The sequence below is a fragment of the Hippopotamus amphibius genome, chromosome 7 (genome assembly GCF_030028045.1).
Source record: "Hippopotamus amphibius kiboko isolate mHipAmp2 chromosome 7, mHipAmp2.hap2, whole genome shotgun sequence".
NCBI classification, from domain to species: Eukaryota; Metazoa; Chordata; class Mammalia; order Artiodactyla; family Hippopotamidae; genus Hippopotamus; species Hippopotamus amphibius.
The window spans coordinates 47371049-47394350 of record NC_080192.1 but is presented as its reverse complement, the minus strand read 5'-3'; the positions used below and the strand labels follow the sequence as shown (position 1 = coordinate 47394350).

The 23302-nt window shown below is 38.0% G+C and overlaps 1 protein-coding gene across 2 annotated transcripts; it reads left to right on the top strand.

The window, feature by feature from the left end:
- Nucleotides 1-1650: 1650 nt before the first annotated feature.
- YEATS4 (YEATS domain containing 4) lies at nucleotides 1651-23145 on the top strand. 2 transcript variants are annotated; one of them, XM_057743434.1, is made up of 7 exons: nucleotides 1651-1974; nucleotides 5035-5154; nucleotides 8191-8257; nucleotides 8358-8452; nucleotides 13095-13187; nucleotides 13276-13363; nucleotides 22486-23145. In XM_057743434.1, the coding sequence occupies exons 1-7, from the start codon at nucleotides 1924-1926 to the stop codon at nucleotides 22653-22655; spliced, it is 684 nt and encodes a 227-aa protein (XP_057599417.1). In that variant the 5' UTR covers nucleotides 1651-1923; the 3' UTR covers nucleotides 22656-23145. The 2 variants fall into 2 exon arrangements, with proteins under 2 accessions (XP_057599417.1, XP_057599418.1); XM_057743435.1 differs by lacking the exon at nucleotides 5035-5154 and having other exon boundaries at nucleotides 1705-1974.
- Nucleotides 23146-23302: the final 157 nt, after the last annotated feature.

Genomic DNA, 23302 nt, shown 5'->3' with positions numbered 1-23302 from the left:
TAGCATGATATATATACACTACCAAATGTAAAATAGATAGCTAGTGAGAAGCTGCTGCATAACACAGGGAGATCAACTCGATGATGGTTGATGATCTAGAGAGGTGGGATAGGGAGGGTGGGAGTCAGGCTCACGAGGGAGGGCGTATGCGGATATATGTATAAATACAGCTGATTCACTTTGTTGTACAGTCGAAACTGGCACAATAGTGTAAAGCAACTATATTCCAATAAAGACCTGAAAAAAAAATCCTGTATTGTGGTATGAAGGATGTTGTATGACAGTGAACTTTAACAGATCTCACTGATTTCAACCACTTCTGGAAAGAGTCTCAAGTCTTCTTAATTTCTTCATTTCTCATTTATTCACTATTCAGCAAACATTGATGAGGAGAAATGTTTACTAGGGCCTAAGAACATTAAGGTGTATCAGATACGATTACTGCCCTCATGGAGTTCACCAATAAGTAATATATAACTTAAGTCTTTCAATCCCTTAGGCACCATGGAAACATAGAGGACAGTGTGAGTAAACCACCTGGAAATCAGCTGCCAGAGAAATAGGAGAAAAACAAAGAGAATATATTTTAAAAAAGGAGGCAGTAGACAGCAGTGCCAAATCCTGCCAAGAAGCCAAGGAAGTTAAGGGAAGTGGCTGATGGATTTACTGATAAAGTCAGTAACTGGGCAGAGAGCTTTCCGTGAGGGTGAAATTCAGGTTCAAAGTTGACTTTGAAAGATAATACAGAGATAGAGCTATGCAGGATTAAAGATGTGTTTGGCTGGTTTGTAACAGGAAAGATTTAAGTTTGTTTAACTCTTCTTAAGGGAACGAGCCTAAGAAGAAAGGTTGGAGATACACGGCAGAGTGGAGGTGGTTGATGGGGCAAAATCCTTAAGAAGGTGAAAAAGAATGAGATCAAGAACGCTGACTGAAGGACTGATTTTAACCTGGCCAACGATTCCCTCTCGAACAGAAGAGAAGAAAGGAAGGGAGGGTGGACATTGGGCAAACGAAAGCTTGTGTTTACGTCTGGTGGCATGGAGGTCTGTTTTTTCTGTCGAAATAAGCTGCAAAGTCACCTGATCCGAATGAGAGCAGGTGTCCAGGCTGGAGGTTTGAGGAGACGAGGGAAAAGTGCAGAAGCGCTTCCAGCTGAAAACAGAAGAAAAAGGAGAGCGCACCTCTGACAAGCACCTCACACTTCCATTAAACTGCAGGTCACGAACTCAGCACTGCACTGACCTGCAAAGTAGTGAGCACCACAGAAGCACAAGGGAAGGGAGATTTGTGTCAGGTTACGGACCTCAGGTGCAACACTGAGTAGAAAAGGAAGGAAGGAGAGGAAGAAGGCAGTAAATAAATAAAGGAAGAAATCGGCGGTTCAAGCCCTGAAGTCTGAGCGCTCTGGATGAACACAACGAAAAGCAGCGGGTGCGTGAGAGTTCATGAACTTAATTTCAGAACCGTAATGTTTTGGCGATGGCAAGGTGTTGCCTCCAAAAGCCAACTTCCCAGTCATCAAGAAGCCAGGTGGGCTGGGCTGGCGACAGGCCAACAGGAAATTCCCGGAGTCCTCAGACCCTGGCAACAAAGACCGATTCTGCGGCGCCTCAGGGCAGCGGCCCGGCGCGTGCGCAGTGTGCGTGTGCTCGTCGCGCCTGCGCACAGCGTCGCCGCTGCCACGCCTCCGGTTCCGCTCTTCCCCGGAGCCGGACCGAATGGGCTTCCTGGACGCCGTCCGCGGTGACGAGTAGGCGATTCCTCAGCGCCCGGAGCTCCGTTGACTCTTCCTCCTTCGGCCAGAAACCCTCCTTCTGATCCTGCGCGAGAGGAGGGGGGGTGGGGGTCTCTGAGGGGAGCGGCGAGCCCGCCGGCCCCGGTCTCTTTCCCTGGCGGCGGCGGCTTCTTCCGTAGGACAATATGTTCAAGAGAATGGCCGAATTTGGGCCTGACTCCGGCGGGAGAGTGAAGGTCAGTGCCCGGCCCACGCCTCCGGCTCCTCCTGGCGCGGCCTGGGGAGGGTCTGCTTGTTTCCTCTCGCGCCTTGTCCCCTCGGGCTGGAGCTGCGGTTTCCAGGCGGAAAATGGGAAGTCGTGGTTTATATTGGGTCCCTTCTTCATGGGTCGCTGCCTCCTTCCATCCCAGCCAAAAACCGGACTTAATCGGTGGTGCCCGGGGGAGAGCTGGACTTTGTTGCCGAGGAGAAAGCCCCTTGGGGCGCTGGGAGATCCCGGCTTGGTGCTCATCCGCTGGCAACCCAGGTTACCTGTAAAACGGGGGTGGGGGGTACCCACCTATTGTGAGGATAATAAGAGTAGCAGATCCGTGCGAAGTAAGCACAGTGGATGAATGCTTTACCCGATCCTCTGGTCAGTCCGTAATGCAAAAGCAGTATTACCCCCAGTATTTACAAGTGTCCTAACGGAAGAACTGGGGGATAGAAAAGTTCAGAGACTTCCCCAAGTCCATGGTGTTCATAAAGCCCCAAGGCTACAGCCCGGATAGCTAATCAAGGCCTGCAAAGAACATAACACTGCCCGGCACACCGGGAACATTCAGTACAGATTAGCTTCTTAGTTTTTAATTAAAGTGATCATAGCGCCGAACATAATGTATGATACTGTGACATATTCCCCTCCCAGTTTCCTACATCCCCTGGCACAATAATTTATATATATATATGTGTGTGTGTGTGTGTATATATATATATATATATATATATTTTTTTTTTTTTTTTGGCTGCGTTGGGTCTTTGTTGTTGCGCCTGGACTTTCTCTAGTTGCCACGAGTGGGCGCTGCTCTTCCTTACCGTGGGCAGGCTTCTCATTGAGGTGGCTTCTTTTGTGGAGCATGGGCTCTAGGCGCGGAGGCTTGAGTAGTTGCAGCAGGCTTGGGCTCTAGAGCACACGCTCCGAAGTTGTGGCCCACAGGCTTAGTTGCTCTGGGGCACGTGGGATCTTGCCCGACAAGGGATCATCGAACCCATGTCCCCTGCGTTGGTAGGCATATTCTTAACCACTGAGCCTACAGGGAATTCCCCCTGGCACATTAATTTTTTATGAGACAACCAACTGGTTCCTGATATAACACCTGTATTTACCCCTTCTGATTTTTATATGCCGCAGAAAGGAAAATTTTCTTTAAAAAGAAATCACCTGCTTTTGCACCAGTCTAGTTGATCTAGTTTTTTTTTTGAGTCCTTCTCTATGTCATACTATTTTAACATAATTTTATATTGTGTATACAGTTGTCATACACAGTGCTTTAATACCTCTTGTAAAGTGGTTCTTTGAAAGTTTCAAAAGCTACTGAAATCTAATGGAAGGGGAAAGAGATGCCAGGTAAAATTCATAGAACCAGAAGGTTCATAAACATACATTTTGCCCACGTTTCGGGGCAAGGTTTTGAAATGATAAGAAAGGACTACTGAGCAAAGGATTATAACACTAGCTTTTGGAGAGGAACTTACAGAACTTTCTCTACTTGTAATCACGTTAGGTTCTAAAAGTCTTTTAAGTCCAAAGTGACTTGAGTAGATTAGGCCTGTAGTCCTCAAATGCTTTTCCACCAAAAATGGGTGTGTTAGTCATGTAGAACTTTAAAATTAGGGACTTCGTTCTCCTCCTTGCTGATTGTTATGTGGTTTTGTAAGCATCTTTTTCCAATTTAGATGTTTCATCCAGGTAGAAAGTCTTTAGGCCGATGAGCCCCCTTTTCCTCACTGAGGGAACTCCCCAAGTTCCTAGCAACACTAGCGCTACAGGATCTGTGAGGGTGAGTCAAAAATTATCCTCACTCTGGCTGTAGAATGTACAGAAGTTTTAATATAACTGGAGTGTGGATAGTTTTTGACTTACCCTCGTATTATCCACTCACCATGTTAGTGTCCCTTGTAGTTGTTCACTCAGGCCTTAGATGCGAGGCCCCATCTTTGGGTGCCACAAAAGGGCACTTGCTGTGATTTTTTTTTAAGTTCGTGTGCAAATTGCTTGCCTTCTTCTGAACTAACTTGAGGCTAATAGGTGTTGGATTTATTTGTGAATTATCTAGTCACAATGAAAAGATTTTCCATTTTTTCACTGCTTTCCCTCATTTCTTATTAATTGTTGATTATATTTGCACAGCTCTTTTCACATGTGATGTATCTTGCTCTTGGACCTCACATAATTCTTACTATTGAACAATTGGTCTCAAATTCATGAGCCCTCTTCAGCATTTTCTCTTCACTTGAAATTTTTTCTCTCTCCTTTCCATCATAATCTGCCTTTACGCTTACCAGATGTGATGAGAAACATGTATGGCCATCTCAGAACTGCACACAAATGTAGCAAACATGCCATCAGTCCAGGGTTTACCAAGCTTGAGTCATCCAGGTGCCTCTTTGCCATTATCTGAATCGAAAAGTAGTGTTTAACAGTTTCGTTTAAAACAATTTTTTAAAGCCCCTTCCTATGCATCACTACTTTTGAAATTGTGGGTTTGAATTGCTAGTTATAGTTATGGTTTTTCTAACACACATTAAACACAAATAATAAAAGGAAAACGATTCCCTTATTCTACCTAAAATCCTCTTCCAAGCTGCCTTTAATTTTTGTACTGAGCTTTGGAAAACCCCCTGCTGTAAGCTGGTAAATAAGGACTCTACTGTCAGGTCATGGCAGTCAAAGTTGGTGACTGTTATTCCAGACTGGTCTTTAAAGTTTGTAAACAGAGCCTTTTCTGTTTCTTTAAAAAAAAAAAAAGAAAGAAAGAAAGAAAAAGGAAAAAAAAAACTTCTCAAAGTACTTTACATGATTTAAATAGACATTTTCAGAGTGGGAACATTGTAATTAATGTGATGTTAATTATTCATGGTAATATGAAATGAGGCTAATTGTCTGGAAATGATTAGTTGAGGGAAATCCATGTTATAAGTAAACTTTAGGTTTTTAGGTTGCTTCCCATTTGTGAAAACAAACTTTCAGAGTTCTCATTCTGTTTATTTGGGTAATGATACAATGTTAATTGGTGTTCAAATTATTTTCCTTGTAGGGGGTTACTATTGTTAAACCAATAGTTTATGGTAATGTTGCCCGATATTTTGGAAAGAAAAGAGAAGAGGATGGGCACACCCATCAGTGGACAGTGTATGTAAAACCATATAGAAATGAGGTAGGTACTTGTTTTTCCTAAAACTTTTTTGAAGCTATAGGTTTTTTTTTTGCTCAAAGATAAATTGTAATATTATTTTATGGTAACTGATAATAAAATTGGCCCATTGTAGAAATGTTACCAAAAAAGTTGAAAGAATAAAGTAAGAGCTGTCATCTTTGTATAATTGTTAGTAGAAATCAATTTTCCAAAAATGTTTTCTAATTAAAATTAAGTTATGGTAACAAGAACTATGCTATATATACACAGTATGTCTTCCAATCACCACATCTTAAGGTAGCCTAGTATATAATAAGGTGTTTCAGGAATAGTAAATTTAAGTGATAATTTGGTAATCAGACCATCAGAAAACATGAAAGACAAACCTTCATAATCTAGCTGCTGGCAATTTGGTTTTGCTACTGAATCTCTAAAGCCTGGAATGCAGTCAGTACATAGTAGGTATTCAACAGATACTCCCTGAATGAGTAAACTATTCCTCTATTTAAAACCCTGCATTCTGCATTTCAACTATCATTCATCCCGTATAGTGGAAGCAAGCAGGCAGGTGAGAATTTATGTTATTGTAATCATTTGACACCTTTTGAAACATCTGAAAAAGGACTTAGATATGTCTTAAAGAGTTGTTACTTCGAAAAAGGTGAAAATGGTGCCACATGGCCCAAGGGTAGATTCAGAGCTTGATAATGGTAAAGGTAGTCTTCTTCAGACACTGTGAATTATATTTTACCACATGTAAGAGACTAGAATTTGGGACATACATTTACTTTATCAAGGAGGTACATGTTTTGAATAAATTTAATAATTATTCAAAATAACTTTATAGCATCAGTTTTAAGGGTAGAGATGCTAACTTAGCATTCAAAATTACTTCCAATGCTGAAATATTTCTTCCCATGTAACTCCATAGTATGTTCAGCCACATTTAATAAATTAAGAGATGATAAATTTAGAGGTAAATCAAAAGAGGGACAATATGCCACACATTAAACTGCCATGTAGGACAGTTTACAGTGGCTGAACTCATTGAAGCTCTAGCCACAATTTAAACCTGACCACTTGAATTAGACCTCTTGAGCTGAAATTAAACATCAATAGGACAAGTAGTGATGCAACCCAAAGTTATCTTAATTTCAAGGACAAAGAAGACTCCAGTTGACCTTTGAGTTCTATTTATCTTTTCTATATACATTCCACAAAAAGAGTGAATTAATGCATGTTGAAACCAATTAAGCTTGATAATGTTTTTTCTTCAGCATTTATACTGTCCTCTATCAAATAAAGTTAGAAGACAAAAGAAAAAATGAAAACCTTCGAAGTCTACACAAAAACTTGTATATGAATGTTCATAGAGACATTTGTAAGAGCCCAAATGTCTTTAAACTGATGAATGGATAAATAAAATGTAGTGTATCCATACAGTGGAATGTTATTAAGCAATAAAATAAAGTGTTGATACATGCTACTACCACATGGAAGAGATTAGGAAACATGGCAAGTGAAAGAAGCCAAACACAAAAACCACATACTATATGATTCCATTTTTATAAAATCTCCAGAATAGGCAAATCCATAGACAAAGAACAGGAATTAGTGGTTGATGGTGGGTGTTCCTGGAAGAACAGGTATGAGGTTTCCTTTTGTGTGATAGTTATACAACTCTGTGAATATATTGAAAAATTATTGAATGGTAAACTTTGGCTAAATTGTGTAGTATGTGAAATCTCAGTAGAGCAGTTATTTTTAAAAAACAAAACAAAAAATACCTTCAGTGACTACCTATTGCCTTCATGATAAAGTTAAAGCTATCATGTTTAGAAGGCCTACCATGACCTTTCCCTGTCCTATCTCAGCAGCTTTATCCTTTGTCTGTTTGCCTCATTGCTTTATATCCTACCCTCTACCAATACTAAATTACTCTCAGCTTCCTAAAGGAACACCCTTAAACCTTTTCCTTCCCACCCACTCCATTCTTATTGTTCCCTTAGGTCTTAGTTCAGGTGTATTTTCTTTAGACCCACTTTCTTGATCTCCAAAGACTAAATTAGGTGCCCCTCCTATGGATTTGTACCTAATGTCCTCATAACACATGACCCTAATATACACATAACAGATTACACTGAAATGCTGATTTTCTTGTCTGCCCTGTACTCTACAGTGAGATCCTAAGGACAAGGTTTTGTTATTTATCATTATAGTATCTACCAATATTGGCAGTCACTCATATTTGTAGGAAAAAAATGAATGAAAGTATTCCCAAAATACTCTTCAAAGATGCTAATGAAAATCTGCCTCAGGAAAAAATTCACAAAATAATGTTGAGATGAAGGCAGATGGTAATATATTATTACAGTAGGATCCCAGTTTTAAAATATATGTAGATAATAAGCACATAAAAATTCCTAAAAGCAAATAGAAAGATTAATGAACATTACTGTTGAGTGTGACTTACTCTGTTTTCTGTTTTCCTGTTTTTCTGTAATGAATTATTTTTGAAAAAGCCACCTTCAGTAGCAGAATCCCTTTTGTGTGCCGGAACTAATGAATATGCTTTTGTGCTTCAAAATAAAATTTGGGAAAGGAAGCGTTTTGTAGGCAACAGTTTTAGGTTGCTTAGTTTAGTTGACATTTATATAATATAATTTTGGTTTTTGAGGTTGCTTAGTTCTTAGATTTTCTTTGGTGTATATGTTTATTTCTATAAAAAATATTGGAAATGTACTATTGTTCTTATAGAAAAATCAAAATTGATTTTAAGTATTGTCTACGGAGATATGTAAAAACAGGATTGCAGAACAGTGAATTAGGGACATATATACTTCTATATATTATGAGTTATGAAAGAACTCAGCACAGGCTCCCTTTGTTTAAAATAAAAAACAAACCTCCAGGGTATAATTCATGTTTCTTAGAAAACTGGTTTCCATAAAATTTAAGGGAAAATGTATGTTATAAAATTGGTACGTGTGCTCAGTGGATTTCCCTCCTAATTTTCATGTGTAGGTGGCAGAACTAACTAATTCCTCTGTGTTTTAGGATATGTCAGCATATGTGAAGAAAATCCAATTCAAATTACATGAAAGCTATGGCAATCCTTTAAGAGGTACGGTAGTTTTTTGATTCATAATATACAGATTTTAAAAGAGTTAGGAAACTATCAATAATTTACAATTAATAATTGTTTTATTTTTTCTTTCTTTTAGTTGTTACTAAGCCTCCATATGAAATTACTGAAACGGGATGGGGTGAATTTGAAATAATCATCAAAATATTTTTCATTGATCCTAATGAAAGACCTGTGAGTAATATTAATCTTTGCACATATAAAATGGAGTTTTTAGTAATTGTGAAAATTTAACACTATTCAATAGCTTGTTATATGTTGACATTTTTATTCAGGTGTACTTTATGTCAGCTTATGATTTGGTGTATCTTGCCATGAGTTAAAGTTTTTCATTTTTAAGTGAAGTGCCTTTCAAAACTCCTATTTTTCAAGTGTAAAAAGAAGGGATACAGTGTGAACAGGTATTGGAAAGAAATCATGGAAATTACATGATTACTACAGCAAAAAACTTTAAAATCCATTAGTATCATTTGGATTTTAGTAATAAACAAGTGGAGTCCATGCGCTTTCTGAAATTAGAGTGTCCAGTGTTTTATAGTTAAAAGCCCTAGAAAATCTTTTTACTTTTTCAAACTATCATCAGTACTAGCAGCTTTATCTTATTTCTGAATCCTTCTTTATAAGCACTGATGTTTTCATCATTTGCTCTGTTCTTCAGATTGTTGCTTGATAGTGTAAAAAGTCTCTCAAAGCTTTTACTTTGACCCCTTAGCAACTTTATGAGGTTGGTAAGATCTTCATTTTAGAGATGAGGATACGAAGGCTGAGAGAGTCACGTGCTCAAAAACATGCAGTTAATTGTGGTGGAGCTAGTTTTTGAACCCAGGTATTTGCATTCAGACCTCACACTCCTTCCTTTACTTTTGTTTTTGACTAAAACCACTAAGTCTGTTTTATTTTTAAACCTAAGGGATCACAACTCAGGCTCTCTCATTGCACATTTGTGTGGCTGGTGTTTAACTCCAGTTTCAGGGCTTTACCATTCATCACAATTAATTTTCATCTTGATAGAGTCAGCTCATTCCTTTAGCACATTTACACTTTATCAGATTACATTTTTAAAACTATGTGCTTTTAAAGAAGTTGAATATCACCTGGGCCAGTGGTACAGAGAATTAGTACCTAACTGACTGCATCAGAAATACCTGAGGTGTTTTTTAAAAGTTAAAACTTCTAGGCCCCATTCCCCAGAGCATGATTCATAGGTTTCGAGAGGAGCCAGCACTCCAGGTAATTGTGATGCACAGTGAGATTTACGACCCGTTGAGGTAGACCACACTATTCCCACATAGAAGTTCCTTTAGGCAGTCCAGTATAGCAAGAAGAGAATGTTGACTTCCATCATTAAGTGAAACATCCTACTTAGGTTTGGGGTAGTTCTAGTTTTAAGAAAGCTCTACTTTAAGTTAAGCTTCCTTGAACTTTTTACCGATAACTATTCATACTTTTCTTTTCTCCTGAAGAACCATCTGTAGCTCATTTAAATATCTTCTATGTGATAAGGATTCCAGATCTCCTACCATTTTTGTCCTGGCATACTCTCACAGACATTATATTCTGCTTGACAAGAAATTATTAAATATCCATATTTGCAAGATACTGCTCAAGGGGTGTGATGGAAAGATGAGACAGTACACCTGTTCTTAACCAATGAGTCTGGTAGGGAGAAAAGACACAGAATATGGCAGATGTTGAGAGAGAGGGAGAAGAAGTTGGTCATGTTACTAGAGCAGAGGTTCTTGATAACTTTGTCAGATTGCTTTGAATTCATTTTATTTTCGGAATGTGCTGCCTTACCTCTCTGCCTCCTCATCTGTCTTCCCCTTCTCTCCTCCCTGCCTTCCCCCCGATTGAAAATACATCTCTGAAAGAAATCATTATATCATGTAACCTCATTATGAGACAGCTCTCAAAGTCTGCTCTTGGGAAAGAAAAGTAATATGATCTTTTGCATTTCTGGAGTGGTTAATTTGTTGAATAGGTTTCCATTTACATCTACATGGGCCTGAATTTTATCTCCTCCAACCTGTTGTAGTGCTCTTTTAATGCAGTGAAAGCATTATAGTTTTTCAATAGTTGACTCTTAACAGAAAATAAGTCATGTGACGTTTTATTTAAAATATAAAAGAAAGACACAAGCAACTTGTAATTTACTTCTGTTATCTAGGCACCTATTACAGGTCAATCTATTATAAAAGGAATGGTTGTTTCTAAAAGCAAAATGCTAATATTTTTATTCCTAGAAATCTCTCTGACAAGTATAGTCATTTTCATTGCTCTAAGAATCTTCAAACACCACTGAAAATTAAACATGTCTGTCTTGAAATTTTTCATTGCCTATATCTGCATAAATGACTCTCAAAGTCTGAATAATAAATTTAGGAAAGGACAGTTTTATGTAGTTTTTTTTTTTTAAGGTTTATTTATTTATTTATTGGCTGTGTTGGGTCTTCGTTGCTGCACACAGGCTTTCTCTAGTTGTGGCGAGCGGGGGCTACTCTTCGTTGTGGTACAAGGGCTTCTCTTTGTGGTGGGTGGCTTCTCTTGTCGCAGAGCACGGGGTCTAGGCACATGGGCTTCAGTAGTTGTAGCATGCAGGCTTCAGTAGTTGTGGCTCGCAGGCTCTAGAGCGCACACTCAGTAGTTGTGGCGCACGGGCTTAGTTGCTCCACGGCATGTGGGATCTTCCCAGAGCAGGGATCGAACCTGTGTCCCCTGCATTGGCAGGCGGATTCTTAACCACTGCACCACCAGGAAAGTCGCTCTGATGTAGTTTTTAATACTTCTTAAATTATAAAAGACATACATATGGTTTTTTTAAAAGATTTAAAAAATAAAAAGTACAAGTCTCCTGTATTAGTTCCCTGGGACTGCCATAACAGAATACCACAGTGAGGGGAGGTGGGTGTTTGGGCCATGGCTAGATGCCAGCTCAACCCACATATTTGCCAAGCTGTTTCCCCTGCCCTCTCCTGATTCCCGTACTCTCTCACAAGTTTCAACTGACAGCAGTTCCCCTCAATAAAGCACTTTGACAAGAAAACAAACAAACAAACAAAAAAACCCCAAAGTACCACAAACTGGATGGCTAAAAACAACAGAAGTTTATTCTCCCAGTTCTGGAGACTATAAGTCCCAAATCAAGGTGTTGGCCATGCTCTCTGCAAAGCTTCTAGGGGAGGATCTTTTCTTGCCTCTTCTAGTTCCTGGTCACCCCAGGCGTTCCTTGAGTTGTGGCAGCCTAACTCCCATCTCTGCCTCCATTGTTGCATGACCTTCCCCCCCCCCCCCCCACCCCGTCTCTGTGTCTCTTCTGTTTTTATGAGGACACCAGTCATATTGGATTAGGGTCCACCCTAATGACTTCATCTTAACTTGATTACATCTGCAAAGACTCTGTTTCCAAATAAGGTCACATTTACAGATACTGAGGGCTAGTACTTCAACATATCTTTTGGGGGACACAATTCAACCCATAACATCTTCTTTCCCCCCTCTCTGACCCCTTCCTCAGGAAAACCACAGTCACTGTTTTCAGTTCCTCTAGAAATTACTCCCATACATTGCATGTATTGAAATCCCTAAGTCTGAATTTTTCAGTTTTAGATAGTGCCTGTCAGCTCCTGGTGATGACAGATGATCCTTTTTCTTCATCTTTGTTGGTTTCCTTTTTCATTTTGCTGGAGGAATTTCTTCAGAAAGGATGCGTGAGAAGTGAAATTTCAGAGCCAATGCTGTCTGCAAATATCTTTATTTCTCCTTCATGCTTGATTGTTTGGGTGAGAAATTCTAGGCTCCACAGGAGGACATGCTGTCCTGTCTGTGAGTGAAGGGAGAAAAGGGAAGGCTAGCCGGCCCAGCCACCCCACAGCATGCTTGGTTTCTGTAGCTGCCAACTTTGAGCTTGCAGCCTCTCTGGGGCTCCACTGGGGGCACTGGCTCCCACCTCCAATGCAGTTTTCTTCCTTAAGTTTTTAGGTTATGGATTTCCGTGTTATGCTTTATCCATCAGTGTAGTCTCATCTGATTTCCGTCTCTTCGAGAAATTTGTCAAAGTATCTGCTTTAGATATGGCATGTGATGCATACTCTTATGATGGTTTTAGGTAACTTTTTGGCAAATTCTTTGAGGCCTCTGAATTGGTTGCTACAACTTCAACATGAACTCTGTTTTACCAGCTAGGTTTTGTTTTGCTCAAATAGTCACGCGTTGTGCTGCCAAGCTTTTCTTTTGATGTCTTACTGTATCTGTTTTTAAGTATTTTGAAGACATGTTGCTCTTACCGAAGTGAATTTTCACTAACTTTTTTGTTTATTGTGCTACTTATGTATTAATCTCATCATTACACTAAGGAAATTAACTTGTCCTCCTTGAGCACTTTCGTATTGATCATTCCTTTTGAAAGTATCAAATCTTTTTCCCCATTGTAAATTTGTAAACTTTAACCATCACAATTAATCAAATTTCACTTGTGTAAGTATAAGAATTCATCTTAGTGATTTCCCAGTTTAATTTCCATAGCTGTATCTTGTGTTATTTGTATATCTAGTCACTCCCTAGAGATGCTTTGTAACCAATCTTTACTTACCCTCTTCAAAACATACATATTGAGTAGATGTGGACAGATGGTAATACCTAATAGGAAAATAAAAGTATAGAGAGGTCAGGTGATCTGCCACAGTAAATTGTAGCTGAGACAAGATCCTGAATTTGAGATGTTTACTAATTCAGTCTCTAAATCAGTTACAGAAATGCCGATGTCTCATGATGATGATATAAACATTGCACAGATGCCATGTCTGTTTTCATTTCACAGGTAACCCTGTATCATTTATTAAAGTTGTTTCAATCAGACACCAATGCAATGCTGGGAAAAAAGACAGTGGTTTCAGAGTTTTATGATGAAATGGTAAGAATATTTTATAACGAGAGTTTTTAAAGCATTTTAAATTGTAGATTTTGAAGTCATTGGGCTTTTTTTCATTCTGTCCCATTAGATATTTCAAGACCCAACAGCAATGATGCAACAACTATTAACCACATCTCGTCAGCTTACCTTAGGCGCCTATAAGCATGAAACAGAATGTAAGTGCCATGAGTTCATAATTAATCCTGAAAATAATGTATTCTGTGATGGTGAAAGCATTGTATGATTAGTGACTACTAAATTTTTTTCCTTGTTATATATAGGTAAAATTTTTAGGAGTTAAAAAATAAAATATGTATTACTAAAGAACAGGTAAGAAGAATGTTTTAAATAGTTCTCAGGTAGGCCTACTTTCAAAAAGGTAAAAGGCAGCCTGTCACATACTCTGAAATACTGTTTGTCTTTTATTCACTAATTACGTTTAAGCATAGATTTTCATTAATCTTGCTTAACCTGCACTCAATCATTTTCTGTTTATTAGTCTTTGCTAGCAAAATCAGCGTGAAGAACCTTGCAGGACATAATTATACTTGAGTATACTGTGAACTGGTTTCTCTCTCTCTGTCTCTCTTTTTAACCTGTCACTTTACATAGTTCTGTGTTAACGCTGGTGAAGACCAGAATGCCATGTTGATAGTCAGCCATGGTGTCTTTTCCCTTTAAGCTGACAAAGCCTCAGAATGCCCTACACATCATTTCATGCAGCTGTTGCCAATCATTTGCAGTTGTCATTCAAGATGAAACGTGTTTACCAACCCCATGTTGACATTTATGTCACCATTTATTCATTTGTTCCTTTGATCTTTCATTTATTTGCTTACAGTATATATTGAGCACCAGTAATATGCCAGGCATTGTTCTAGGTTCAGAGGATAGAGCAGTGTCTAAACAGACAAAATCCCTGCCCTCATAGAGCTTATATTCTAGTGGAAGGAAGACAGGTATTAAATAGAACAATAAAGTGTAAGGTAGTGATTGGATGGCATGGGGAAAACTAAAGCAGGGGAAGGAACACTTTTGGTGGGAGGAGATGGTTAGAGTCTTAAATATCAGGTCAGAGAATGCTTCCTGAAATGGTGGCATTTGATCAGATCCCAAAAGGAGAGGGGAAATGCCCCATGCGGCTCCCTGTGGGAAGAATGTTACGTGTAGGGGCAGCAAGGGCAGGAGCCCTGAGGGAAGAGCACGCCTGGCATATCTGAGGAACAGCAAGAAGGCCGGTGTGACTGGAGCCCAGGGAGCAGGGGCACAGGGAGTGTGAGCTGAGGCCAAAGAAGTTAACAGGGGACCCGCTCATATAGGGACTTGTGGGGAGGGAGATGTGAAGGCTTTTGTGGGTTTTGAGCAGAAGGGTGACATTATATGACTCACATTTTAAAACGATCAATCGCCGTGGTTGCTGTGTTGAGAACAGACTGTAAAGCAGAAAGGGTAGAAGCACAATAGTTAGGAGGCTATTGCAGTAATCCCGTCATGATAGAATTGCGGGTCGTACCAGAGTGATAGCAGTGGAGCTGGTGGGAAGGGGTCAGGTTCTGTTTTGAAGATAGGTACAATAGGATTTGCTGATCGTTTGATAATAGGATGTAAGAGAAGGAGATGAACAAAGAATGACTCTTAAGGTTTGGGGCCTGAGGAAACAAAACAGTATTGTTGTTGCTTTTCCTAGAGATGGGACGTCTGGGAGGGGCAGGTTTCAGGGGAAAGATGAGGAGTACAGTTTTGGACATGATGGTTGTGTGGTGCCTGTAAGTGGAGATGTTGAGAAAGGAATTGTACTCAAAGCCTGGTATTCAAGGAGAGATCTAGGCTGAAGATATAAATTTGGAAGGTAATATATAGATGGATTTATAAATTGTGAGGTTAAATGGTATCATCACAGGAGTAAGTGAAGATACAAAAGAGGTTCAAGGATTGAGCCCTGGGCACTCCAACATTTAGAGATTAAGGAGATGACCAGCAAAGGAATTAGGAAAAAACAGTGAGTGTGGAGGGAGAAAAGCTAGGTGCACATAATATCCTAGAGCCAAGTGAAGAAAGTGTATCAGGACATAGTCATTAGCCAGTCCAGTAAGATGAGAGCCAAGAAGAGGCTAGAGCCAGGTGGAGATCCTTGGTGACCTTAACAGGAGCAGTTCAAGGAGAATATCAAGGACAGAAGATCAGTTGAAATGGATCAAGAGAGAATGAAATGAGAGTTCCCTGGTGGTCTAGTGGTTAGGACTTGGCACTTTAACTGCCATGGTCTGGGTTCAATCCCTGGTCAGGGAACTAAGATCCCACAAGCTTCATAGCATGGCCAAAAAAAAGAGAGAATGAGAAGAAACTGGAGACAGGCTCTGTGGACAGCTCTGTCTTGCAGCTTGACTGTAAAGGGAAAGTAGCCCTTGAAGCAGTAGCAAAAGCAGGATTTGGGGTCAAGAGAACAGAGTCTATTTCCCCAATAGACCAGTATCATTGTAAGCTGAAAGAATTGATCCAGTAGAGAAGGGGGGGAGGGGGAGAGGTTGCTGTTTAACCATTATTGATTATAGTATTGTTTTGTTTGTATTTTCATGAAACCCATGACTAAGAGTTAAAAGATCTGAATACTGATTATAATTGCCACTTGATAGTCATTTAAAATTGAAAATCCCACTCATTAAAAAACTTTGTTTCACTTGCTACATCTGAAAAAATGTTTACTTGAACTACTTTGTTATGAACATACAACAGTATGTATATGATCACTTTGAAAAGATGAAAAGCACTAGTCATATGCTATTTTACTGTTATCGGTGAGTTTTTCTCCATTATAGATCTTCTTTCTCCCATACTATGAAATGTGCCCAATTCATAGAGCAAACTTCTCTCTTAAACTTCAAGTGCCCACATTTCTGTGTTTTCAGCAAAACTAATATCATTAATTCATATCTGTGTAGCAGTAGAGACAAATGTGTTTTATAAAAAGACTTTTCTACAGATTAATTTTCAATGTGTTAAAACTTAACATGTGGAGCTTTATAACCTTGGGAAGTTTTCATCAGTAAGTTGCATGTTTTGTATTATCTGCAGGTTATTTTCTCAATAGTATCAAATCCATAAAGAAGAAAAACATAATTCTGTAAATGGTACTGGAACAATTGATAAGTTTTGAGAAGAAAACTTAATTTAGATCATTGCTTCATAGCACTTATCAAAACAAATTCCAGTTTAATTAATGATAGTTAACTGTTTTTTTAAAGTCACTTAAGCTATGTGAAAAATAAGAGAAATGACTTTCTGTCCAGACTAGGGAAGACTTTCTAAATTTGAGGTGTTAGAAGAAATCACATTAAAAGAAAGACAGACTTGATTTTGCAAAAAAATTTAACTTCTTCATTTCAGAAGGGCAAAAAAGAAAGATAAATTTGTAGAAAATATGAAAGGATGAATATCTTTAAAACCCTAAAATAAATAAAATAGAATAAAGTTTTTTTTTTAATTTATTTTATTGGCTGTGTTGGGTCTTCGTTGCTGCACACGGGCTTTCTCTAGTTGCAGTGAGCAGGGGCTACTCTTCCTTGTGGTGCGTGGACTTCTCATTGCGGTGGCCTTTCTTGTTGCAGAGCACGGGCTCTAGGCGCATGGGCTTCAGTAGTTGTTGCACATGGGCTCAATAGTTGTGGCTCACGGGCTCTAGAGCGCAGGCTCAATAGTTGTGGTGCACGGGCTTAGTTGCTCCACAGCATGTGGTATCTTCCTGGGGCAGGGATCGAACCTGTGTCTCCTGCATTGGCAGACGGATTCTTACCCACTGCGCCACCTAGGAAGTCCATTAAACTAGAATAAAGTTTTTTTCTTGTTGTTGTTGTTTTTATAAATTTATTTCTTTATTTTATTGGCTGTGTTGGGTCTTTGTTGCTGCACACGGGCTTTCTCTAGTTGAGGTGAGTGGGGGCTGCTCTTCATTGCGGTGCACAGGCTCCTCATTGCCTTGGCTTCTCTTGTTGCGGAGCAGGGGCTCTAGGCACATGGGCTTCAGTGGTTGTGGTACACAGGCTCAATAGTTGTGGCGCAAGAGCTTAGTTGCTCCGTGGCACGTGGGATCTTCCTGGGGCAGGGATCGAACTCCTGTCCCCTGCACTGGCAGGCGGATTCTTAACCACTGCACCACCTAGAAAGTCCCTAGAATAAAGTTTTAAACTTCAGTTGATAAATGGACAGAAGACATGGGCAGAGGAAAGAAGAGATGACTAGAAAATAAAAAGGGAAAATAATTGACCTTGCTAGTAATTTTTAAAATGCAAACCAAATAATAATGAGTGGTTATATTTGTATCAAATAAGCAAAAGGAATTTTTAATAGCTGTACCTATTAAGGATGTGGTGAACCCTGTGTTCTATTAATTGTTTAATTAGGCCTTCTAGGAAAGCAACTTGGGAATATTAATCAAAGGTCTGAAAAAGATAGGTACACTTACCAGTTTGAGAGCGTTCTACTCAATATTTGGTAATAATATCAGATTTATTGAGTGCTTACTATTTGTACTCTTCTAAATCTGTACATGTATAAACTCATTTACATCTACAATAACTTTGCTCAGTAATCCATTTAGAAAAGGAAACTGAGGCACAAGGAGGGTAAGAAACTTGCTCAAGTTAACACGAGCTAGTGGTAGAGCTAGGACTCAATCCTAGGCAGTCCTCAGAATTTAGGCTTTAAAAACATAGCAATATTTTTAGATAGAGTAGTAGTCAGGATAGAGGTTGCTCATTATTAAAACACATTAAAAGTTTATAAAGATATTTATACTGGTAAACCTATGGAAGTTTACTTAAGCACTAATGATCTAGCTTTTAATAGAAATTACTTCTACAAAGGAAAAGTTAAAAAGATAGTGAATGCTTAGAGAGAGTTTACATGTACTAGGTAAGTGTTTTTCATTTCTTAACTTATTGAATACCCTTAACCTTAGGAGGAAGGTAATACTGTAGCCCCATTTTATAGGTAAGACCCTAGAGCATAGAGAGATTTGATATCTTGCCCCAAATCACTCAGCAGAGCTAGGATTTAAACCAAGGTAGAGTGTGTGCTCTTAACCAATAAACTGTTCTATCTCTTTGTAAAAAAGCCTTACAGTCTGTTCTTCTAGTCAGTAAGTACATTGGCTTTACAAAAATAATAATTCTTCTTTTGATTGCTTACTCTAAATTGAGGCTTTATTGGAAATTTAAACAGAAATTTTATATATATTGGTATATACATATATACATACACACACATGTATATATCTTAAATGTATGTATAAGCATTTAATATATAGGAAGCAGAAAACCAGAACAGGCTAAAATAAGTTTTTTAATGTTTTCCCCTAAGATCTCATTGCCAATTAACCCAGTTTTTCCAATATATGGTACCCTTTGCAGTCTTATGATTTGTCAAAAATAAAGTATAGTGACTAAATCAGACCACAAAAATCTGTATCTATAGTGAATGCTGTCCTCTGACAAATGAGTTAAATCAGTTCTTCCTGACTAGATTTAATACTACCTGTCACAGTCATACAGGGCTCTGTTGTTTCCCAAATCTTTCTGTACTCTTTCCAGGGCCTGCTATGTCCACTTCATCTACCTAATTCCTTTCTCATTCTTTAAAACTCAATTCAGATTTTACTGCTGCCAAGAAGCCTTCCTTGATGTGCACACACACCCTTTCCACTCGGTATGAATCCTGTCTGCTCTCATAGCTCCCTGTGGTTACCTCTTGACACTGTAATGCATCTTTCTTTCTTGTCTATCTCCTACCTCTGTATCCCAGCATCTCACAATGTGCCTTTCACTCCATATAATGTTTTATAATTGATATGGAGAGAGAGGGAGAGCAAGGGGATAAAAATTTCTGCATAGTAAGAAAAGCATTGTCAACAAAGTCTAAAAACAGACAAGCCGTGAAAAAATATTGTACTCATGTCACAAATGACTACTTTCTATAATGTATAAAGAGCTCCTGCACATCACTGAAAAAGACCGATAACCAAATAACTAAAAAGCTTCTGCAGAGCAAAGGAAACCATCAATGAAATGAAAAGGCAACCTACTGAATGGGAGAAAATATTTACAAATCATGCATCATAGGGGTTAATATCCAAAATATATAAAGAACTCATACAAATCAATGGCCAAAAAATGCATACAATTCAATTAAAATGGGGCAGAAGAGCTGAGTAGACATTTTTTCAAAGAAGACATGCAGGTGGCCAGCAGGTACATGAAAAGGTGCTCAGCATCACTAGTCATCAGGGGAATGCAAATCAAAACCACAATGAGGTATCACTTGAGAGACTGGCTATTATCAAAAAGACAAAAAATAACCCGTGCTAGCAAGGATGTGGAGAAAAGGAAACCTTGCGCAGTGTTGATTGGTGCAGCCAGTATGGAAAACAGCATATAGGGTCCTAAAAAAAAAAAAAAAGAAGTAGGACTACCATATGATCCAGCAATTCAACTTCTGGATACGTATCTGAAGAAAACAAAAACACTAACTTGAAAAGATATATACACACCCATGTTCATTATGGCATAATTTACAATAGTCAAGGTAGGTAAACAAAAGTGTCCACCAACAGATGACTGGATAAAGAAGAGGTGTTTTTTTTATATATATATATATATATATACACACACACACACATACACACACATATGTACACACACACACACATATATATATATACAATGAAATATTACTTGGCCATGAAAAAGAAGAAATCTTTCCGTTTATGAGAACATGGATGGACCTCGAGGGTGTTATGCTAAGTGAAATAAATCAGAGAAAGGCTAATACAGTATGATCTCACTTAAATGTGGAATTTAAAAAAAAAAAAGCTCATATAGAGAACAGATAGGTGGTTGCCAGAGGCAGGAGGTGAGAGGTGGGCAAAAAGGTACAAACTTCTAGGTGTAAAATAAGTAAGTCACAGGGATGTAATTTATAGCATGGTAACTGGAGTTAATAATGCTGAGTTAATACTGTATTGCATATTTGAAAGTTACTAAGAGTAGATCTTAAAATAGCTTATCACAAGAAAAAAAATTTCTTAACTGTGCAGTGACAGATGTTAACTTCAGACTTACTGTGATCATTTTGCAGTATATACAAGTATTGAATCATTATGTTGTACACCTGAAACTAATGTTATATGTCAATTATACCTCAGTTTTTTAAAAGGGTGGTGGGGAGCCAATAACCTAATAGAAAAATGAGCAAAGGAAAAACAGTTCATAAAAAGAAAGGGAGGAATGTCACCTAAACATATTAAATGATTGTCACCTTCAGAAGTAATAGAAATGTCAATTAAAACTATTCTGAAATACCATTTTTAACCTTTCAGATTAACTAAGACCAAAAAGTTGATGCAGTAGGGAAGTAGATGTACAACGCTAGTGAGATTATAAATTAATAGAACCTCTAAGAGTCACTTAGCATTCTTCCAAAATTGCAAGCACAAATATCCTTCGACCTAACAATTACTATTTATAGGAATTTATCCCACAAGTGTACCAAAATAATTATGCACAGTATACACGTTATAGCATTGTTTGTAATAGAGAAAAATGGAAATACTCCAGATGTACATCAGAGGGTACAGATTAATGAATTGTGTATGCCCATTCAATGTGGTCCTCTGCAGCCTTTGAAAGACTGAGACAGCCCTGTGATGTGGAACAGGCTTTCAGATGTAGTGATATTAAGTGAAAGAGCAGGGTGCTGAGCAGTGTGGATAGTGTGACACTGCTTGCCTTGGGGGTGAGGAGAAGTCACACTTAGGTGTATGCTTGTCTCTGAACTGATTATTTCTGGAAAGATACCAAAGAAACTTAACAGTGATTATCTCTGGGAAGAGCACTGGGGGGCAGGGGTAAAAGGATCCTTTTTTTTTTTTTTTTTTTTTTTTTTTTTTAATTTTTATTGGAGGATAGTTGACTTACAATGTTGTGTTAGTTTCAGTTGTACAGCAAAGTGAATCAGTTGTACACTTATTAAAAGGAGACATTTTTTCCACTGTCCACACTTTTCAGCCTTTTAATTTTGTATCATGTATGTACTATTTTCAAAAATAATTAAAAAAATAAAAGCAATGAAAGATTACAAAGAAAAATATGGATTGTTTTAGCAGTATAAAAGTTTGCCTTTTATGTATTACAAAAAGAAAGTCACCAGCAGTGAGAAAAATAAGGACACATTGAGTGTTTTTAATGTGCTAGATGCTTTGTAATATTACTTAATCCTCATAAATCCTCTAAGTACAAAGTTGTAACTGTATCACATAGAAAGAAGAGAGGAAAGGAGACTTAGAGATATCAGCATTGAGCTAGTAAGGGGCCAAGGATGTACTTGAACTCAAGCCTTTCTGCTTTCAAAGGTTTAGATTCTTTTTTTCTTCACCAAACCACACTGCTTCCTATTAGTGATCCTTTTATATTAACAAAAGTCCAACCATGCCTCAGCAGTCATCAGCAGCAGTTACCTGAAATGTCCACAAGGTGGAAATGTTGGATGATAGCAGGCATTTTTCTCTGTAAAACATGATGCTACCCTATCCAAGTGGAAGAGTTAAATAGATATAATCAATTTTGCAGTAATGATATTTTTCTTTAGTACTTTGTTATGTAACCAGCTAGAATGTATTAAATATTCAGTGTTCCTCTGTCATAATAGTAGTTAATGTGGTTTTTTATGTGCCAGGCAGTATTCATTTTAAACCTTTTAAACAAATAGTCTTATGAAGTGTTTGCTATTAGAATCTTCATTTTAGAAATGAAGAAGTGAGCATAGAGCTAATAAATAGCTTATTTAGAGCAGCACAGCTAGTAAATGGTAGAGCTGGACTTCAAACCTACACAGTTATTGCTGTCTTTCTTGAAAAAAAATACAGGTTTGTTTTCCCAGTGGTTTTGTTTGTGTAAGTTTTACCTGTACATAAATTTAGGAATACTGTCTCTTGGATTGTATACTCCATAATTTCCAACTAAATGTGTATATGGAGAAAAATAAGGACATTATGTCTTAAAACCTGAACTGTGAATTAAAATATCAGTGGCCAAAATTTCATTCTTAGTGGTAGAAAACATCTTAGATCCTCTCTTGAGAGTTCAGACTTTCTTTTCACCCTCTTGTGTTTGAAGTCACATATCTTAAGTTATGCACATTTCATCATGGAAACACTGACCTAAGGAAATGCCATATTTAGTACTGTATGACATATCTTGTACATGTGAGAAAAATGAAATAAATCAGTAAAAGTGTTTGTTTTCTTTAGTTGCAGAACTTGAAGTGAAAACCAGAGAAAAATTAGAAGCTGCGAAAAAAAAAACAAGCTTTGAAATTGCAGAGCTTAAAGAGAGATTAAAAGCAAGTCGTGAAACTATAAATTGTTTAAAAAATGAAATCAGGAAACTCGAAGAAGATGATCAGACAAAAGAAATATAAATGGTTCTGAAGAGAATTCGATAGTAAGCAAAATGAAAAATAAGGTGCACTGTAAAGGACAGATGGATTGCGAATGCTGCCATGTTTCTTAGGGAAACTGCACATACAGTTGTCGACCATAGATTTCTCAGCAATGGGGTCAAAGTATTTGTACTTTACAAGCAATCTTTAATGTGAAATGTGTGTGTATAATAACAATGAATGCTGTATAGGCATTTTATCAACCCATTTCCAGGTAGTTCTGTGATATTAAGCACAATTTTAAAACATTTTTATTGCATTGTATGTATAGATTATCCTTTTGACAGGCGTCAAAATTTCATTATAAAGTATAACGTACAAATTTTGTACTTCCCTAGTAGTTAGAATTCTTGGTAAAGTTAATGTGTCTACTTAATTTCTTAAGTTCTTACCTGCCCCCTTCCCAACTCTTTTGTATCTGATGTGCCCAGTGCCCAGTAAGCACTCAATAAATGCAGTTTACAGATGATGTTTCTGCCTCCTGATGTGTTTCTTTGCCTTGAAGCACCAGGAACTCTCTCCTTACAATCAGTGTATCTCCATAAGTATTGTGACCGTGCATCTCTTATTTGCAGTCGTAGCATACAGAAGCTCTCTGATGGCCAAGATCATATCAAGTTTTGTTC

Coding starts and splice junctions, on each gene's coding strand:
- YEATS4 (XM_057743434.1), top strand. CDS start 1,924: ATGTTCAAGAGAATGGCCGAATTTGGGCCTGACTCCGGCGGGAGAGTG. Junction 5,155..8,190: donor TAAAACCATATAGAAATGAG/GTAGGTACTTGT, acceptor TCTGTGTTTTAG/GATATGTCAGCATATGTGAA. Junction 13,364..22,485: donor CTATAAGCATGAAACAGAAT/GTAAGTGCCATG, acceptor TGTTTTCTTTAG/TTGCAGAACTTGAAGTGAAA.